A 14,943-nucleotide genomic window follows, 5' to 3' on the forward strand; every position below is an offset into this window, starting at 1 on the left:
CCCTTAGGGTCTTAAGTCCAATCACCCCAAAGTCCAACAACCCAAAAGTCTCTGTCTCTGGTCAGTGCCACCCCAGAGTTCAAAAGTTCATCTGCAGAGTTCCTTCCCCCGCCCCCCACAGCCTGGGTGGAAATGGGGGCGGGGAGCGTACACAGGGTGTTAAGGGGCACCTTACGTGGGCCAGGGGGCCAACTGCTCTGCCTCTCCGTAGAGTTCTGCTGCAGCCTTCACCACGACCGGCTCCACTCCACCAGCTATGCCGCTCCTCTAGCCAACCCGTGAGCTGCTCCAGCCGTCCCCGCAAACTGCTCCACTCCGCTTTGCTCACTATTGCATGGGCTGCTCCAACATGCTGCAAACTGCTCCGCTCTGCCAGCCGCTTAGCGATAGTTCTTCAGGCTCCCCTCTAGTTAACACAGCACTCAGTGATCTCAGCTCAGTAAGCTTAGCTCTTTTAGTGATTTCAGCTCTTAGTGATTTCAACTTGTAGTAGGGGAGCCCCGGTACTGGTGCACCATTGGCCCAACGTGAATTCAGCTCAGCAGCCTCTAGATGGACTCCTAATGGATTCAAAATTAGCTCTGCTCTTCAACAGTGGAGAAAGGAGGATGTGCAATTGGTGTTCCAGGCCTTCAAAAGGGGCCCATACCATCAGGTACACACACCGGTCCCCAACCTCTCTCCATTAGCTGGGTTTTGGCGCCCATGTCCCTTGTCTAACGAGTGCTACTTAATTGATGGTGAGACATCTCTGTCATAAAGCAGTCTCATAGTTCCTCATTCACATAATCAGAGTGACAACACTTTATTCCTCCTGCACCAATAACAAAGAAATTGGGGATCCCAGAGCTGTCAAAATAACCATCCCAGGCTGCAGTGGGCTATGCTAGGTGAGGTGGGTGTGCCAATGCAAGTACCTGAAATTCCTTTCCACACTCCCTATAATTCACCACCAGATGTCAGGGTAGAGCTCATCCTGACTCTGCTTACATGTATTTGAGTTCCTTCCAAACTGTTGGGTGCGTTTCATCTGCTCCTGGTGACTTGTTCCTGTTTAATTTATTAATGTGTTCCCAAATCTTCCCAACTTAGTCTGGGACAGTTCCTCAGATTTGTTACCTAAAAAGAATGGCATAGGCGTGGGGATCCCCCCCACCAAGTGAAGACTGATGCAGATAATTAATTCAGCTTCTCCTCAACTAATTTGTCTTCTTTAAGTACTCCATCAGTACCTTGATCATCCAGTGACCCCGCTGACTGTTTGACAAACTTCCTGCTTCTGACGTACTTAAAGAAATTATTGCAATTAGTTTTTGTGGTTTTAGCTAGTTGATCTTCAGATTCTTTCTTGGGCTACCTTATTATACTTTTACATTTGACTTGCCAGAGTTTTTGCTCCTTTCTGTTTTCCTCAGTAGGATCTGACTTCCAATTTTTAAAGGATGCCTTTTTACTAACTGCCTCTTTTATGCTGCTGTTTAGCCATGTAGGCTTTTTTCACCTTCTTGCTGTTTTTTTTAATTAGGTTTTTTACATTTAGTTTGAGCCTCTGTTATGGTGTTTTTAAATAATCTCCATGCAATTTGCACGCATTTCACCCTTGTGACTATTCTTTTTAATTTCCATTTAACTAACTTCCACATTTTTGTGTAGTTCCCCTTTTTGAAGTTAAACGCTGCTGTGGGGGGTTTCTTTGTTATTTTTGCTCTATGAGGATGTTAAATTTAATGACATTAGGGTTGCTATTACCAAGTGGCTCAGCTATATTCACCTCTTTAACCAGATCTCTTCCCTTATACGTTCCAGGACAAGCTGCTCCAAGAAGCAGTTGTGGATATTTGTGTGTTAAGCATTACTGTATGCTTGATAGCAGGGATTGACCTGCACCAGGATATGCTAGTACACTGCACTGACATTTAGTCCTAGGTTCTGCCCTCCTATTTCCGCTATGGCAGTCCTTTTTTTCCTTCCTCTTTCTCCTGTGTTCTGCTTCCCCACCTCTACTGCTCCAACTCCTTGCACGAGCAAAGCAGCCAAGTACAACTGACAGACTCCTTATCAAGTGCAGAGAGAGCTTCAGAGAGCTTGTCAACTTCACTTTGCCACTCTGCTTATGCTTGGAATAAAACAGCAGGGTGTGGAAAAGCAGAGGGGAGCAGCAGGTGCAGAGAAGAATAGAGCAGCGGCGCAGTAAAGGGACTTTGTGCTTAGAGCACAGCCAGAATTTCTTCCCTTCCTCCCTGCAAAAAAATTACAAAAAGCCACATTTTAAAGATAATTTTCTAAATGTAGATTCCTGACTAATTGGACAAAGGGCAGAAGAAATATCTACAGAATCCATTTTTAATAAATGTAAACAAATAAATTATAAATGACAAAAATATTACTGAACAGTTAAATATTCATAACATAATTACTTAAATTAATATTTTTAATGCACTACTTGTGGTAAAGAGTCTTACTGATACTGCCTAGATGCTTCGTTAACGAAATGTGTAGGAGCTGGGAAAGTGGGCTTGATGAGTGGGGAATGTTGGATTTGTGGGTGTGGCATGTGTTGTGGATGCTGGGGAACTGTGAGCATCACCAGGAGAATTTTGGAACCTGAGAGAAAAGTAGCCGTAGTTTTGTTTTTTCATATCAAGTGTTACAGATGCCCCCAGTTTGACCATAAGTGTCATGTTATTTGGTATTTTTCTTAAAGCCTCTTGGAGTCAGATGGTATGGGACAAATCTGAGCTTTCTTTTAAAAAAGAGCCCCTTGTGGTAATAAAGAAAATCTTGAAAATGTGACTCTAAAAAGCTCAAAAACCAGATGGTAGGAATAAAAAACAGCTCAACACTTATTTTTAAAATGTCATGATCTGTAAGCCAATCTCTTGATTTGGGGAGAGGGCTGACTCATGAATGCCAGGAGTTGACAGTGCTGCCATTGCTCAATAATGACCTCTTTGTTAAATTAAGAAATGATTTCTGACAAGCACCAAAAGGAGTTTAGTTTGGTCTTCCAGATGAGAATTGGTGGGCAGGGTTACTGGCGTAACGTGGTCTGAAACAGGGAGTCTGTAGATACCTAAAAGCAGTAAACTGATTCTTTTCATTTCCAAGAAAGAAAGAAAATAATTTACTGGCAAAATTATTCAAATGTGGGTTGGCTGGCTGGTTTGTTTACTTTTAATCTAATAAAGGAGATCTTAATATCCCTGTTAAATCAGTATAAAGCTGGAAACTCCCCTTTGGCATTTTGGCTAAATATTACTGAAAAGGTAAAAGTCTTTAATAAAAACAATAAAAGTGCAAAGAAACCATAGAAATAGAATCAGCAGGTGTCATTCGAAAAGTGAGGAAGAGTAATGAAAAGTGTTTGATCTAGGGTCAAATTAATCAATAGGCCAACTAGGCCAGAGCTGGACCACAGCCATTTTGTAGGCACTGTTCTGCAGAGGCAGGTTTGGGAGTAGCAGGAGTAAAGGAAGCCAGGAGGACAAGCATACCCAGAGGAGCATCTCACTGGTCAGCATGTGCTTAGCATCTGCTGCGTGCTGGCCATGCAAAGTAGAAGAGCTGCCTTGCAGTCAGAGCGGGCAGTGAAGAGGCAAGCCTGGGAAGAGGAGCTGTTGAACCAGCCAGCAATGTGAAACGTACTACAGAAAAGTACTCCCAGCAGGTCTCAGGAATAAGGAGGAAGGGGAAGCCAAGCACAGAATTCTAAGGCCTACAGAGTTGATCCAGTCTGGATTTGACCCAATGTCTGGAAATTAAATCATGACAAAAGTGTCTTTAATAATCAGAAAGTATAATATTACTAGAGAAGACATGTAGAAGTCTTTGGAAATACTAAATAAGATCTCAGTGCTGGAAACTTTCCTACCTCCCCTAGTACACCGCTACCTTGATATAATGCCACCGGATATAACACAAATTTGGATATAACGTGGTAAAGCAGTGCTCCGGGGGGAGGAGGGGGGAGGGGGGTTGCGCACTCCGGTGGATCAAAGTAAGTTCAATATAATACGGTTTCACCTATAACGCGGTAAGATATTTTGGCTCCCAAGGACAGCGTTATATCGAGGTAGAGGTATATTTCACTTCCTTGAGCTCTCCACTCCCTTCCAAACGTCAGTGAAAGCAAGTGGTTTTTGCTGAAGCTGGCTTCATACCATTTTGCTACAGATATTGTGGTGATGAATACTACTACTTACAACAATAATCATTGGTGGATTGAATGTCAGGAGGTTCCTTATGTAGTGCAAGCCATGCTCGCCTGCCACCTTTTCTATATCCCTTCCTCTCGCTTTCCTCCCTGTGACAACAGACATGTCAAGTCTCACTCATTGGGTGTGAGACTCATTCATTAGCATGCTCACACTCTAACCCTAAGCTTATCTCACTCATTTTGAGTAAATATATAAAGATTTAAAATTACTCAGGTGCTGCAAGAGACAACAGTACATTCGGGGCCTCAGGCACAGGGCTTCGAGCTTGGAAAGCTGCTTTCCAAGCTTGTGTACTGTGGTAACCATGGAGACTGCAGGCAGGCATTCTGTATGTGCAAGAGAGCAGGCGGTGCATGTGCGTGTAGGGGCGGCTTAGCCACTGGGCCAACGGGGCCTGTGCCCAGGCGCCCTAGCCAATTGGGGGCCCCCCAGTAAAATGGGCATGCCCTAATCCGTTCCACTCGCCTGGCGCTCCTGCTGGGGAGCAGGGGAAGCCCTCATGCCCTGAACCCGGACCCCGGCAGGATGCTAAGAGGCGGGACTGGCCCCCAATTGCTCTGACCCAGGGCCCCACAAACCCCTAATCTGCCTGCGTGTATGGTCAAAAAAATCTGAGTTCGCCCAGAAAATGAGCAGGACTTGATCAAAAGTTTGCAGGTTCTGCAAAGTACAGTTCAAAATTTAAACCACACATATCTTCAGGGATCTCCAACCATCCAGGTTTTTGTTCCAACCAGCAAATAACTGTTTTTATTAAAATCCACTGGTTTGCATTGTATATAAAATTTTCATGTGCCCCAGGCCAGTGGTTCTCAACCTTTTTTTAATTTGTGGATCCCTAAAAAATTTCAATTGGAGGTGCAGCCCCTTTTGGAAATTTCAAATGGCGATGCAGACCCCCTTGGAAATCTATTGTCTGTATATATAGTTGAATGCTGTTCAGTCAGTTTTCAGTCTAAATCTTGCAGACTTCTTAGACATAATCCATGGACCCCCAGGGGGCCATGGACCACAGGTTGAGAACCACTGCCCTAGACTTTAGTATGAATTAGGACATTTAAGTGTTTCATGTGCAATATTTAGCAGTTTACATTTTAAAACAAACGATTAAGCGCAGGTTGGATTAGAAACCTGGACTATTGGATGTCACCAAAGATCAAAGATAAGCGTCCCCGTCTTAAGCAATGACGTAACATGCCACCTGGAAAGTCTCACTCTTTGGCCTTGAATCTCAATTTTGGGGGCTGTACATCTTACTCTTAAGGACAGCCAACCCTTGGCATTTCTGTTTTATCTGCTTGGTGACGTGCTTGAACCACAGTGCCAAGTTGTTAAAGCCCTGAGGCTTCTCCACATCCTAATGTCCCAGGAAACAGCAAATCTCTCCAGACACATGACCCTCTGTTATTGTATAGTTATATGCAGATCTGTAGTTCTAGCAGCTGTCTGGTCTTGTAAAGGACACAGATCATTCTTGTGGTTTCCAAACAGGCATCTTGCATGCTGACTCTCATTTGCCTAAATTGCAATTTATTTCCTTTACTGGACAGGCTGCAAACCATTCCCTTCCATACTGTTGCAGGCTTTCTTTCATCTCTTCCAAAATGAGGCCTATCTGAGTAAGCAAATCAACTGATCATTCTTTCTAATGTGCAGCTGTTGGTAAGCAGGCTCTTCATGGCTTTACAGATCACCAGCAAACGTGTCATGCAACCCATGTTCCTGCCTTCTTTGCTGAATTTGCAGATTTCACAAAGGTGTCATTTGCATTTGTGAAATAATTTAGGAGGATGAATCCTTTCTGGGTGCAGCATAACATACTGCCATTGAAGTTTGTTCTTGGAGCATAAGAGCCTCCTAAAATGTCGGGTAAATCCTTAATAATTTTTCATTCTGTTTTTGGGGTGGCAGTTAAGTCTTTCAGCAGTCTGTGAGTTTGCCAAGCAGCAAATTCAGTAGTGAAGAAATACTGCTGAAGGCAATCCACACCGGCCTGAAAACTCGCCTTTTTGTTTTCTCTACAATAAAAATCCTGAATTACGCTAAGCACAGCCTAATTGGAAACCCTTTATCCAATCCTCCCTACTTTTCTTCTTTGTTGACAAACATTCTTCTTTTTATACTGAATAATCTGAAAGCAGCCATTGGATTTCCTTCAGTGTGTCTTACCCCTTGGAACCTTTCTTCTGAGTTTTAAGAGATCAAAGCTGCAGCCTAGCTGTAAGACAGCAGTCTTCTGTAGAAGCTGTCAAAGCTACTCTGTCACCTCCTTCTCTATGCACTCCCTATCCGTGGCCCCACAAAGTCATTGGACCTCCTGGTCAACCTCCTCCTTGCCCTGGCTAAAATGGCCATCTACGCAACCAGGGAGAGGAGGTTGGCCAATGGAGACTCCTGTGGCTGTGGGGCTTGTTTCCGATCCTCTGTCCGTTCACGAATCCGGGCAGAGTTCCTCTGGGTGGCGTCTACTGGCTCCCTTGACACCTTTGAGGAGCAGTGGGCACTGTCCGGGATTCTCTGCTCCGTGTCCCTATCAGGCTTCCTTCTTATGACCCTTTGACCGCACTCTTGTCCCTGTTATTTTATTAGTTGTCCCCCGAAATCAGTTGGGTTCTGAGGTCCTGTAGATCCTCCCCTTAGGCTGGGGGGATCCTTAGCCCACCCACTTCCTGGAAACCCAGTACGTACTCTGTCACCAAGCAAATTAATTCAATACAAGTGCAAAATTGAACATGAGTTGTTGTATTAGGATACCTCTTTTTCTTTCCAGTTAAACCAAGAGCTGCACAGAAACTCAGTTGGACTCCTTTAGCCCACGTGCATACTTTGTGAAGGAAATTAACCCTTTAGTTAATGGGCTAAAATATAACACCATTCAAAGCGTATATTTAACCTGTAACAACTAAAGCAGATACCCCTGGTAACTTCTAGTAAAATAACAATTAGACGAGAAATACCGGAATAACTATTAAGCGAAAACAAGACCTTTAAACTTTGAGAGCTCATGGAACGATGGGTTTACACTGAATAAACACTGCAAGGCAAACTTGATGGCTTTTTCTGGTTGATTTGCAAAACTAGAGGTTGAAGGAAATGCAGCAGATGGGTGGGACTTGGGTTTTAGAAAAGCATTTGGTATATTTTCATCATTCAAATGGGCTACAATGCAAACACTGGCACGTGTATTGATACTGACTGAAGGACTGTAAACACAGGACAAAGATAAACAGCAAAATATGGAGTCAGGGTAAGGGCATAGGATTTCTAGTGAAGTGTGGCATATAATTTTATTAGGTTCATTCTTATTTAATATCTCCATAATTAATATAGAGGACAGTAAATGGCACATTAATTACATTTGCAGATGATACTAAATTAGAAAGAGCTGGAGATACCAGATTTAGGCGCAACAGTGGAGAGCAAAGTGGACATAGATTGGCAGTACAGTGCAACCTCAGAACAGGCCTGTTCAGATTTGGGCTGCAGACACAGGTATCCATCATAGAACGTGGAGATGCTAGCTTCTCTAAATAGCTCTGGTGCAGCAGCACCTGGCTTACTGCAGTCAGTTCTGGGCACCTCATTGTCAGAGAGAGATCAGGGAGTTCTGAGAGTAGCAAAAAGATGAAGGGGCTGGAGAGATTAATTTATGAGGAAAGGTTAAAAAGGGGCTAGGTACGGTATAGCTTGGTTAAGGGGAGAGTTCATACAAATATTGGATGAATATTAGTACCAAGGTGTGGAAAAAAATTATTTAGCGTATGGCAGGGGGTAAAATGGGGAATAGTGGGAGCATAGGTAAGCTAACTAGCAGGGGAGATTTTTTAACAGTGGAATCTAGAGGACCAGAGAATAGTCTCCTAGGGAAATAATGGAACTCCCGTTATCTGGGACATTTAAAACAAAATGTGGCAAAACACTCGTAACTGCAGTAGGAAACGATGATTATCGGGTAGATGGACTCGATTACTTCAGAGGTCATTTCTGTCTCTGTGTTCTATGATGCTGCTTTCAAGAATAATATATGTGTGTGTATGTTTTCATAAATTGTGTTATTTCTCAAGGGAAAACAAAGCATATTGTAACCAGTCATTTGTAAGTTTGGGGAGGATGAAATCCCAGTCAGGCAATGCCCAGGTCTCTTGCTATGTAGAGTATATTGTTGACAACTTAAAGAGATAGAAGTGGGAACTGGAATGATGGTCTCAGTAAAGAAGAAATATTTTAAAATTTGCATTTTGGTCAGGTTTATGTCTAACCAATTAGCCACCTGGCATAATGTCTAAATTCCTTTTCTTTGGCAACCAAACACGTAAATGACTTCCCTTTGTATGCCTCATCTGGTGAGAAATGACTCCTCTTGGAATACTGGCAACAGCACCACGGCCTCAAGTAGAATAGTTGCAGAAGCTTGTATGGACCATTCCTAGCTGCACAAAAACTAGTTGTCTAAACCACTCAGCCACAGAAGCCTAAATATCCCGCACTGAGGGGTTTATGTAACTAACACTGGTTAATTTAAACGGTCTTCTCAAAAATAGAAACATTTTTTGGCAAATGAGAACTGATCTGGTGAAAAATGTACTGACTAGAAGGTCAACACAGTTCAATTCAGGATAAGCTGTACATGGTAATTAGGAACTTATTACATAGTTAGTGCCTCACATCCATATCAGCTATGCCCAGCCTATTGCAGGGCAAAAAGCTTCTAATCTAGGCAATACTCCTGGCAAAATTATGGGCCCTACTTTCAACTTTTATTCTGATCAATGAGAATTTACATGAGGAGCGATTGCGAGATCAATATAGAGCTATGTGTGTGTTATATACATACGTGTACGTATGTAACATCTATCTTTGCGCACATTTTCCTTTGTCACGATCAATGAGAATTTTACATGAGGAGCCGTTGTGGGATAGGGCCCTCTCTCCATCAGTATAGATGTGTGTGTGTGTGTGCACGTGTGTGTGTGTTACATACACGTATGTATGTAACAGCTATCTTTGCGCACATTCTCCTTTGTCACAGGGTTTACAGAATTAAGATACTGCATTATTATTGTTATCCTTATGCAAGTTGAACTGAGACAACTGAATTGGCTGGACTGTTTCTAAGCCTGCAGGATCTAATGAAATTTTGTCTTTCTTCTACCCATTTTTCTCTTTTCTTTTTTCAGAATAAGTCGTCTGTTTAATGGCACAGAGCCTATTGTCTTGGACAGTTTAAAACAACATTATTTCATTGATCGAGATGGTGAAATTTTCAGATACATATTAAGTTTCCTAAGGACATCTAAACTGCTACTCCCAGATAACTTTAAGGTAAATGAGGCCATGTCTACAATCCATTTTTTCCTCATTCTGTCATTTATTTTGGTGTCGGTTTATTTGTGTGCTTGACCTAAACACAGTTAACTAAATGTTGATGTTTATTGTTAGAGTTTTTAGTAGTTATGTATTACATTGGGGACGCTATGATTTAATAAATGGACCAGTGGTTGTCATGGATACCATAAAAAGTTAAATGATGAAGCTCAAGGCTAAATCAGTTTTTCCTAAACTAATTTTATTTTCTCACATTTTTAGCTTATTTATCAGGGTATAACAACAATTAAAAAGCGGCAGCAGCAACAGCTAACATTTACCACAGTTTAATGTTCGGCACCTTAAAGAAATGTTTTATATTTGATAGCTACAGCAATTTAAGATGCATAAATCTAAATTGGTGATTTAAAAACCCCTCACAATCTTAAATAAACCCATGAGGATTTGTATTAGACATAACTCGTTAAGACATTTTGCTTTCAAGGAATGATCCCTAACACAGATTGTGAAAGGTAAAGTGCTCTCAGGAGAATACAATTTATTGAGGGGATTCTACGGAGCAATACGTTTTGATTGTTTGGTTGTAGATAATGACAAGTTTGCTAATTCTGGATGGTTGAGTGGTGAGACATAATCTCCTTCTAGGTGATTTATTTATATTTGGGTTTACAAAAACGAATGCCCTGATATATCCAGGCACGTGCCCAAAAATTAAAAGACAACAGGATACAAAACGTAGTGTACCAGGTCACTGACGCCACAATAAAATAAGAATATATCCCCATTTGGAGTTGGCAGACATGCCCCTGGAAGGGGGAATGCCCCTAGATTTTCAATAAGATTTCAGCTTTCATGTATAACCAGATAGGGTGCATAATTTGGTCTTGATGGAGGCATTCCTCAAATGGGAATCATCACTAGTTTTGAATGGGGAGTATAACCATTTCCCCAATCTAAACCAAATCTTAGCCATTGCTGTACAAATAAGGTATTTTTGTTTTTTATATAGCAAGAATAATCTTACATGGCCCTGGCTCCAAGGAATTTACAGTCTAAATTGGTCAGACAGCAGAGTGCAGGCACATAGTATATGATGTGAATGGGGACTGGAAGATCTGGTCTCAAAGCAGTGGCAAGGTTTTGGCTCTCGTAGATTATTCTGTGGTCTTCAGCACTCTGTGTGCAGAGAAGGTGGTTGTTTGGTGCACAAGAGGTGGATGGTTCTGAGTGGAGTGTGGAAAAGAGAGAGACGACTATAAATGGAGTAGTTGGGGTGGAAGAGCAGAAAGGCAGATGGGGAAAATGAGAGAAGAGCTGCAGGTAGGAGTGGACTTGGGCCAGGACCATAAGGCTAAGGGCTACAAGCTCTTTGTGCATGATGAGAAGGAGCCATTGAAGGGATCTGAATAGAAAAGGGACATGGCACAAATGGCAGGAGAGAGAGATGATTTTAGCAGCATATTTGGGATACACTGGTGGGAGCCAGCCAAGAAGAACTGGGAGGAGGAGGCTGCAGTAATTGGGAGAGAAGATCAAGGCATTGTCAAGGGTTTGGGAGGATGGATTTTAGAGACGCTGTACAACAAGAACCAAGGGGATGTAAGAATGCGTATCCTCCAAGTGTACGCCAGCCTCAAAGAGGCTGTGGCAAGGCTGGAAGTAGAACGCAGGCATTCCTAGCTCCAAGGACTATGTTCAATCCACTGTTCTATGCTGCCTTCTTGGATGGTGTTATGGTATTTTTATTTTATTCTCCCCCGAGATAGCTCTAGAGTAGACCCCAGGATAATTAAGGCTCAGAACAAAAGCAAAGTATTGCTAGGTAAGGAGTAACTCGACAAAAAAAATGCATAGAAGAATGCATTGCAAAGCTATGCACTGTAAAACTGCACTGTAAACAGTTTTAACTTCACAGAAATCTTGTAATTTTGCCAGTGTGATTAAAGTAACAGAAGACAACAATCAGAGGCTGCAAATGGAATCGGTTGTGTTTCTAAATGCAAAACATTATTTAAGGTATAAAAACCTTACAGGTTTTCCAGTGAGACTTGCATTCAATGTTTTTTATGTCAAACAAAGCATTGTCAAGTGTTTTGAATATTTATTAGTTTTTACCCCTTTAATTTAATCAAGTCATTTAGTAGCCTCAAGGTTAAGCAACTTGCTTTTCAACTTGAACTGCTGCTCAAATTGTTATTTTGGAAAGTTTGGAATGTTAGTACCACACCAGTGTTTGTGTGTTTGCTATTTAAGTGTTGTTTTCAGACTGAGTTAACACTGAAATGCAGAGAAAGTGGAGTATGTGTTCCTAGGCTAGTGATTCTTTATTATCAAGTTTGACTGGTGTGTTTACGGTGAATATTAACTACAGTTCCAATTACTAATAAGACAAGACTTGAAAGTATTCTGCATCTGACCGGTCTCCCTCCTGAGATCAACATTCCTAACAGATTATACAGTATTCATGTTTCTGTGGATTCTAAGCAGTGTACAGAGTGATGCTTTAGACTTTTTTTGAAATTATTATTAGTTGCTGGGCTTGATTTTTCCCTTGCATCCAAGCTCTGCGCAGCACAGGGGATGGAGGGCAGACAGGGAGCTGGTTAGAGATCCCTGATTCTGCACCAGCTCAGCCTCAGGGAGTCAGAGCAGCTAGGCACTGCTCTCATTTAAGCCACTGGCCTAAGGTCCATAAGGGGATGTCTGCACTGCAATTGAAAAACTGCAGCTGGCCCATGCCAGCTGATTCAGGCTCGCAGGGCTCGCAGGGCTCGGGCTAAGGAGTTGCTTAATTGCAGGAGCACAGGTTCTAGGACACTGAGGTGGAAAGGTCCCAGAGCTTGAGCCTGAATGTCTACACTGCAGTTAAACAGCCCCTTAGCCCGAGCCCCACAAGCCTGAGTCAGCTGGCACGGCCCAGCAGTGGGTTTTTAATTGCAGTGTAGACATACCTCCTTTGGTATGCTCTCTGTGTCAGGGAGGAGTGGCTGGATTTTTGCCACCAGGAGGATCCCATCCTCCAGGGGAATTTTCCCCTGGCCATTTGCAACCAGAATTTAGCCCTCAGGGCCCGCTATTTATACTCCAAGTCCCCAACCAAAAATGGGGCCCCTTGTGCCAGGCATTGTACATGTATGCAGAAGGGTTAGGTCCTGCCCACAGAACTTACTATCTGAGTAGACAAGACCAGCAAAGTGTGGGGAGAGGAGGAAGTGTTCTTGTTTCTATTGAACAGGCAGAGCAGAGGCGCAAAGAGCTAGAGACATACCCATGAAGTCTAGATCACGAGCAGAAAGATAAAGTGTTTTGTAGAAAGGCAGAACGTTGTCTCTTAAGATTTGTTGGTCATTCTCTCTAGCTCTAAACATCATCCTGGGTACTGAGGAATGGCCAGTTGGCTTGTGTGTGCATGGTCCACTGCCCACTACACATAGGTTCCCTGTTTCAATTGATATAACAGACCTATACCATTAATTCAGTTGGTAGGAACAAAGGTGAGGAGTTGTAATTCCAGAGGGGATTGATACAACAGCCCTGCCAATAACCAGCCAGGACTGAGAGGTCTGAAGCTGCAGTTCCCTGAAAAAGAGGAAAATCACATGCACACAAACACACTTGCTGAACGGTCCCTTATATTGCTTCTCATCAGCACCCCCCGGAACTGTGAGATGGGCTGAGTTTTCTCACAAACCTTCCAGCAGTGGGAGCCACAACAACCTTCCTCTTCTGCTGAGACCACCATCAGTGTCCCTCAGAATAGTAGCTGATAGGAGGCATGCTCTGAGTGGTTTAGTTCAGTACCAGGGCTGGATTTAGGGGCAGGCGACCTAGGCGGCTGCCTGAGGTGCCAGGCTTGGGGGGCGGTGGGCTCTTTTTGTTGTTAGCGACAAAAGGAAAAATAGAATGTTTGAAATTACATGTTCCAAGTATTCCGTATGTGGATTAATTTTTCACTAACCTCCTAGAATGTTCTGGACCTTTGTAGAATCTCGTGGAATCTTTCAGACTTTCTGAGAGCGACATTTTCCTTGAACCTCCTAGAGTGTTGTCAGTCAGCCATGCCCTTGCAGGTCTGTAAGAGGCGGGACATTGCCAGTCAGTCTTGTATGACAGGGATAAATCATGCATGCAAATTCTGCATCGAAGCTGTGAAATGTGCTACAAATGGAATAAAATATAAGGTATTAAAAAGTTTAGCAAATGGAGGGGGGGCACCAGTTAAGCACATTTCCTCTGTCTTCAGAATTAAGAGCCATATGCGACCAGAGCACAGTGCTGGAGTCCAGGCTGTGCACTGGGTATCACAGGAAGATGGAGAGATGGAAATCCTCTCTGGCGGGGCCTGCAGACCATGTTAAACCATGTGGTCATCACCCTCTCCCTTCTCAGGGAGGACAAAATCCACATCATGGGCCTACGGAGGAGAAGGGGAGGCGGGGAAGGACTGTAGATCTGATTTCCATGCAGGGACTGTGTCTGGAACGCTGCCCTGCTGCCCAGCAGAACCTCACTGGTTCCACTCCAGAGCTTCCCTGGAGGCAGGCACCAGATTTGTCCCTAAGAGCATACACTGCCCTTTGCTTAGCAACAAGATAAATCTGCAGCAGCTTGTGGTCTCTTCTGAGCCTGGGTTTCTGTGTAGCAGCTGAGCCTGTGCCATTGTGGTAGCCAAAATAATAATAACAACAACTTTAGCTAGTGTTGTTTGTGTAGAATGCTCCCGTTTTTGGGTGTGCCTCAAACTAGATTAATAGATTCCAAGGCCAGAAGGGACCATTGTGATAATGTAGTCTACCTCCTGTATAACACAAGCCATAGAAGTGCCCCAAACTAATTGCTAGACTACATCCTTTGGAAAAACATCCGCTCTTGATTTAAAAATTGTCACTTAGTGAGTTGTTCCAATAGCTAATTACCCTCACTGTTAAAAATTGACACCTTATTTCCAGTCTGATACAAATACACATTTATGAATGGCGGGGCTCCTTTAACAATTTCCTGCTTGTCCTGTGATAGGGTGACTGGCGAGATAAACAGAGATTTTTCTTGTACTCTTAGTAGGACTTCACTGTCAGGTGTTGTGCTAATGCAGTCTGGGCTGGCTTCTCCTCCATCTTGCCCTCTGAATCAATGGTTGTCCCTGGACACTTGCAGCTCTGAAGAGTAGCATTTTACATTCACTTTGCAAAGGTAAATGACTACACAGGTGCAAGACAGCGGAGAATCAGGTCCTGGTGCCTGCAACTGTGTGTTTTCTTTGTTACTGATTTTGTTGAGATTCTCTTCTCTCCCCCTGGCCAGCCCCCCCAAAATATTAAAAATTCCTTAAAATTATTAAAATGCTCAGTTGACTAGACAATTTGCCAATCACAGACATGGTATCAAGTATTAAACAGTCACC

At 43.1% G+C, this 14,943-nt stretch overlaps 1 protein-coding gene across 7 annotated transcripts in view; it reads left to right on the forward strand.

Moving 5' to 3' along the window:
* Positions 1-14,943, forward strand: part of KCTD15 (potassium channel tetramerization domain containing 15) — a 58,891-nt gene that overhangs the window by 34,214 nt on the left and 9,734 nt on the right. For all 7 annotated transcript variants that reach the window (XM_032766688.2, XM_075073843.1, XM_075073844.1 and 4 more), the window contains one exon: positions 9,395-9,539. In XM_032766688.2, coding sequence (XP_032622579.1) covers positions 9,395-9,539 — 145 coding nt within the window. The remainder of the gene's footprint in view (positions 1-9,394; positions 9,540-14,943) is intronic.

The sequence above is a fragment of the Chelonoidis abingdonii genome, chromosome 19, assembly GCF_003597395.2.
Source record: "Chelonoidis abingdonii isolate Lonesome George chromosome 19, CheloAbing_2.0, whole genome shotgun sequence".
NCBI classification, from domain to species: Eukaryota; Metazoa; Chordata; order Testudines; family Testudinidae; genus Chelonoidis; species Chelonoidis abingdonii.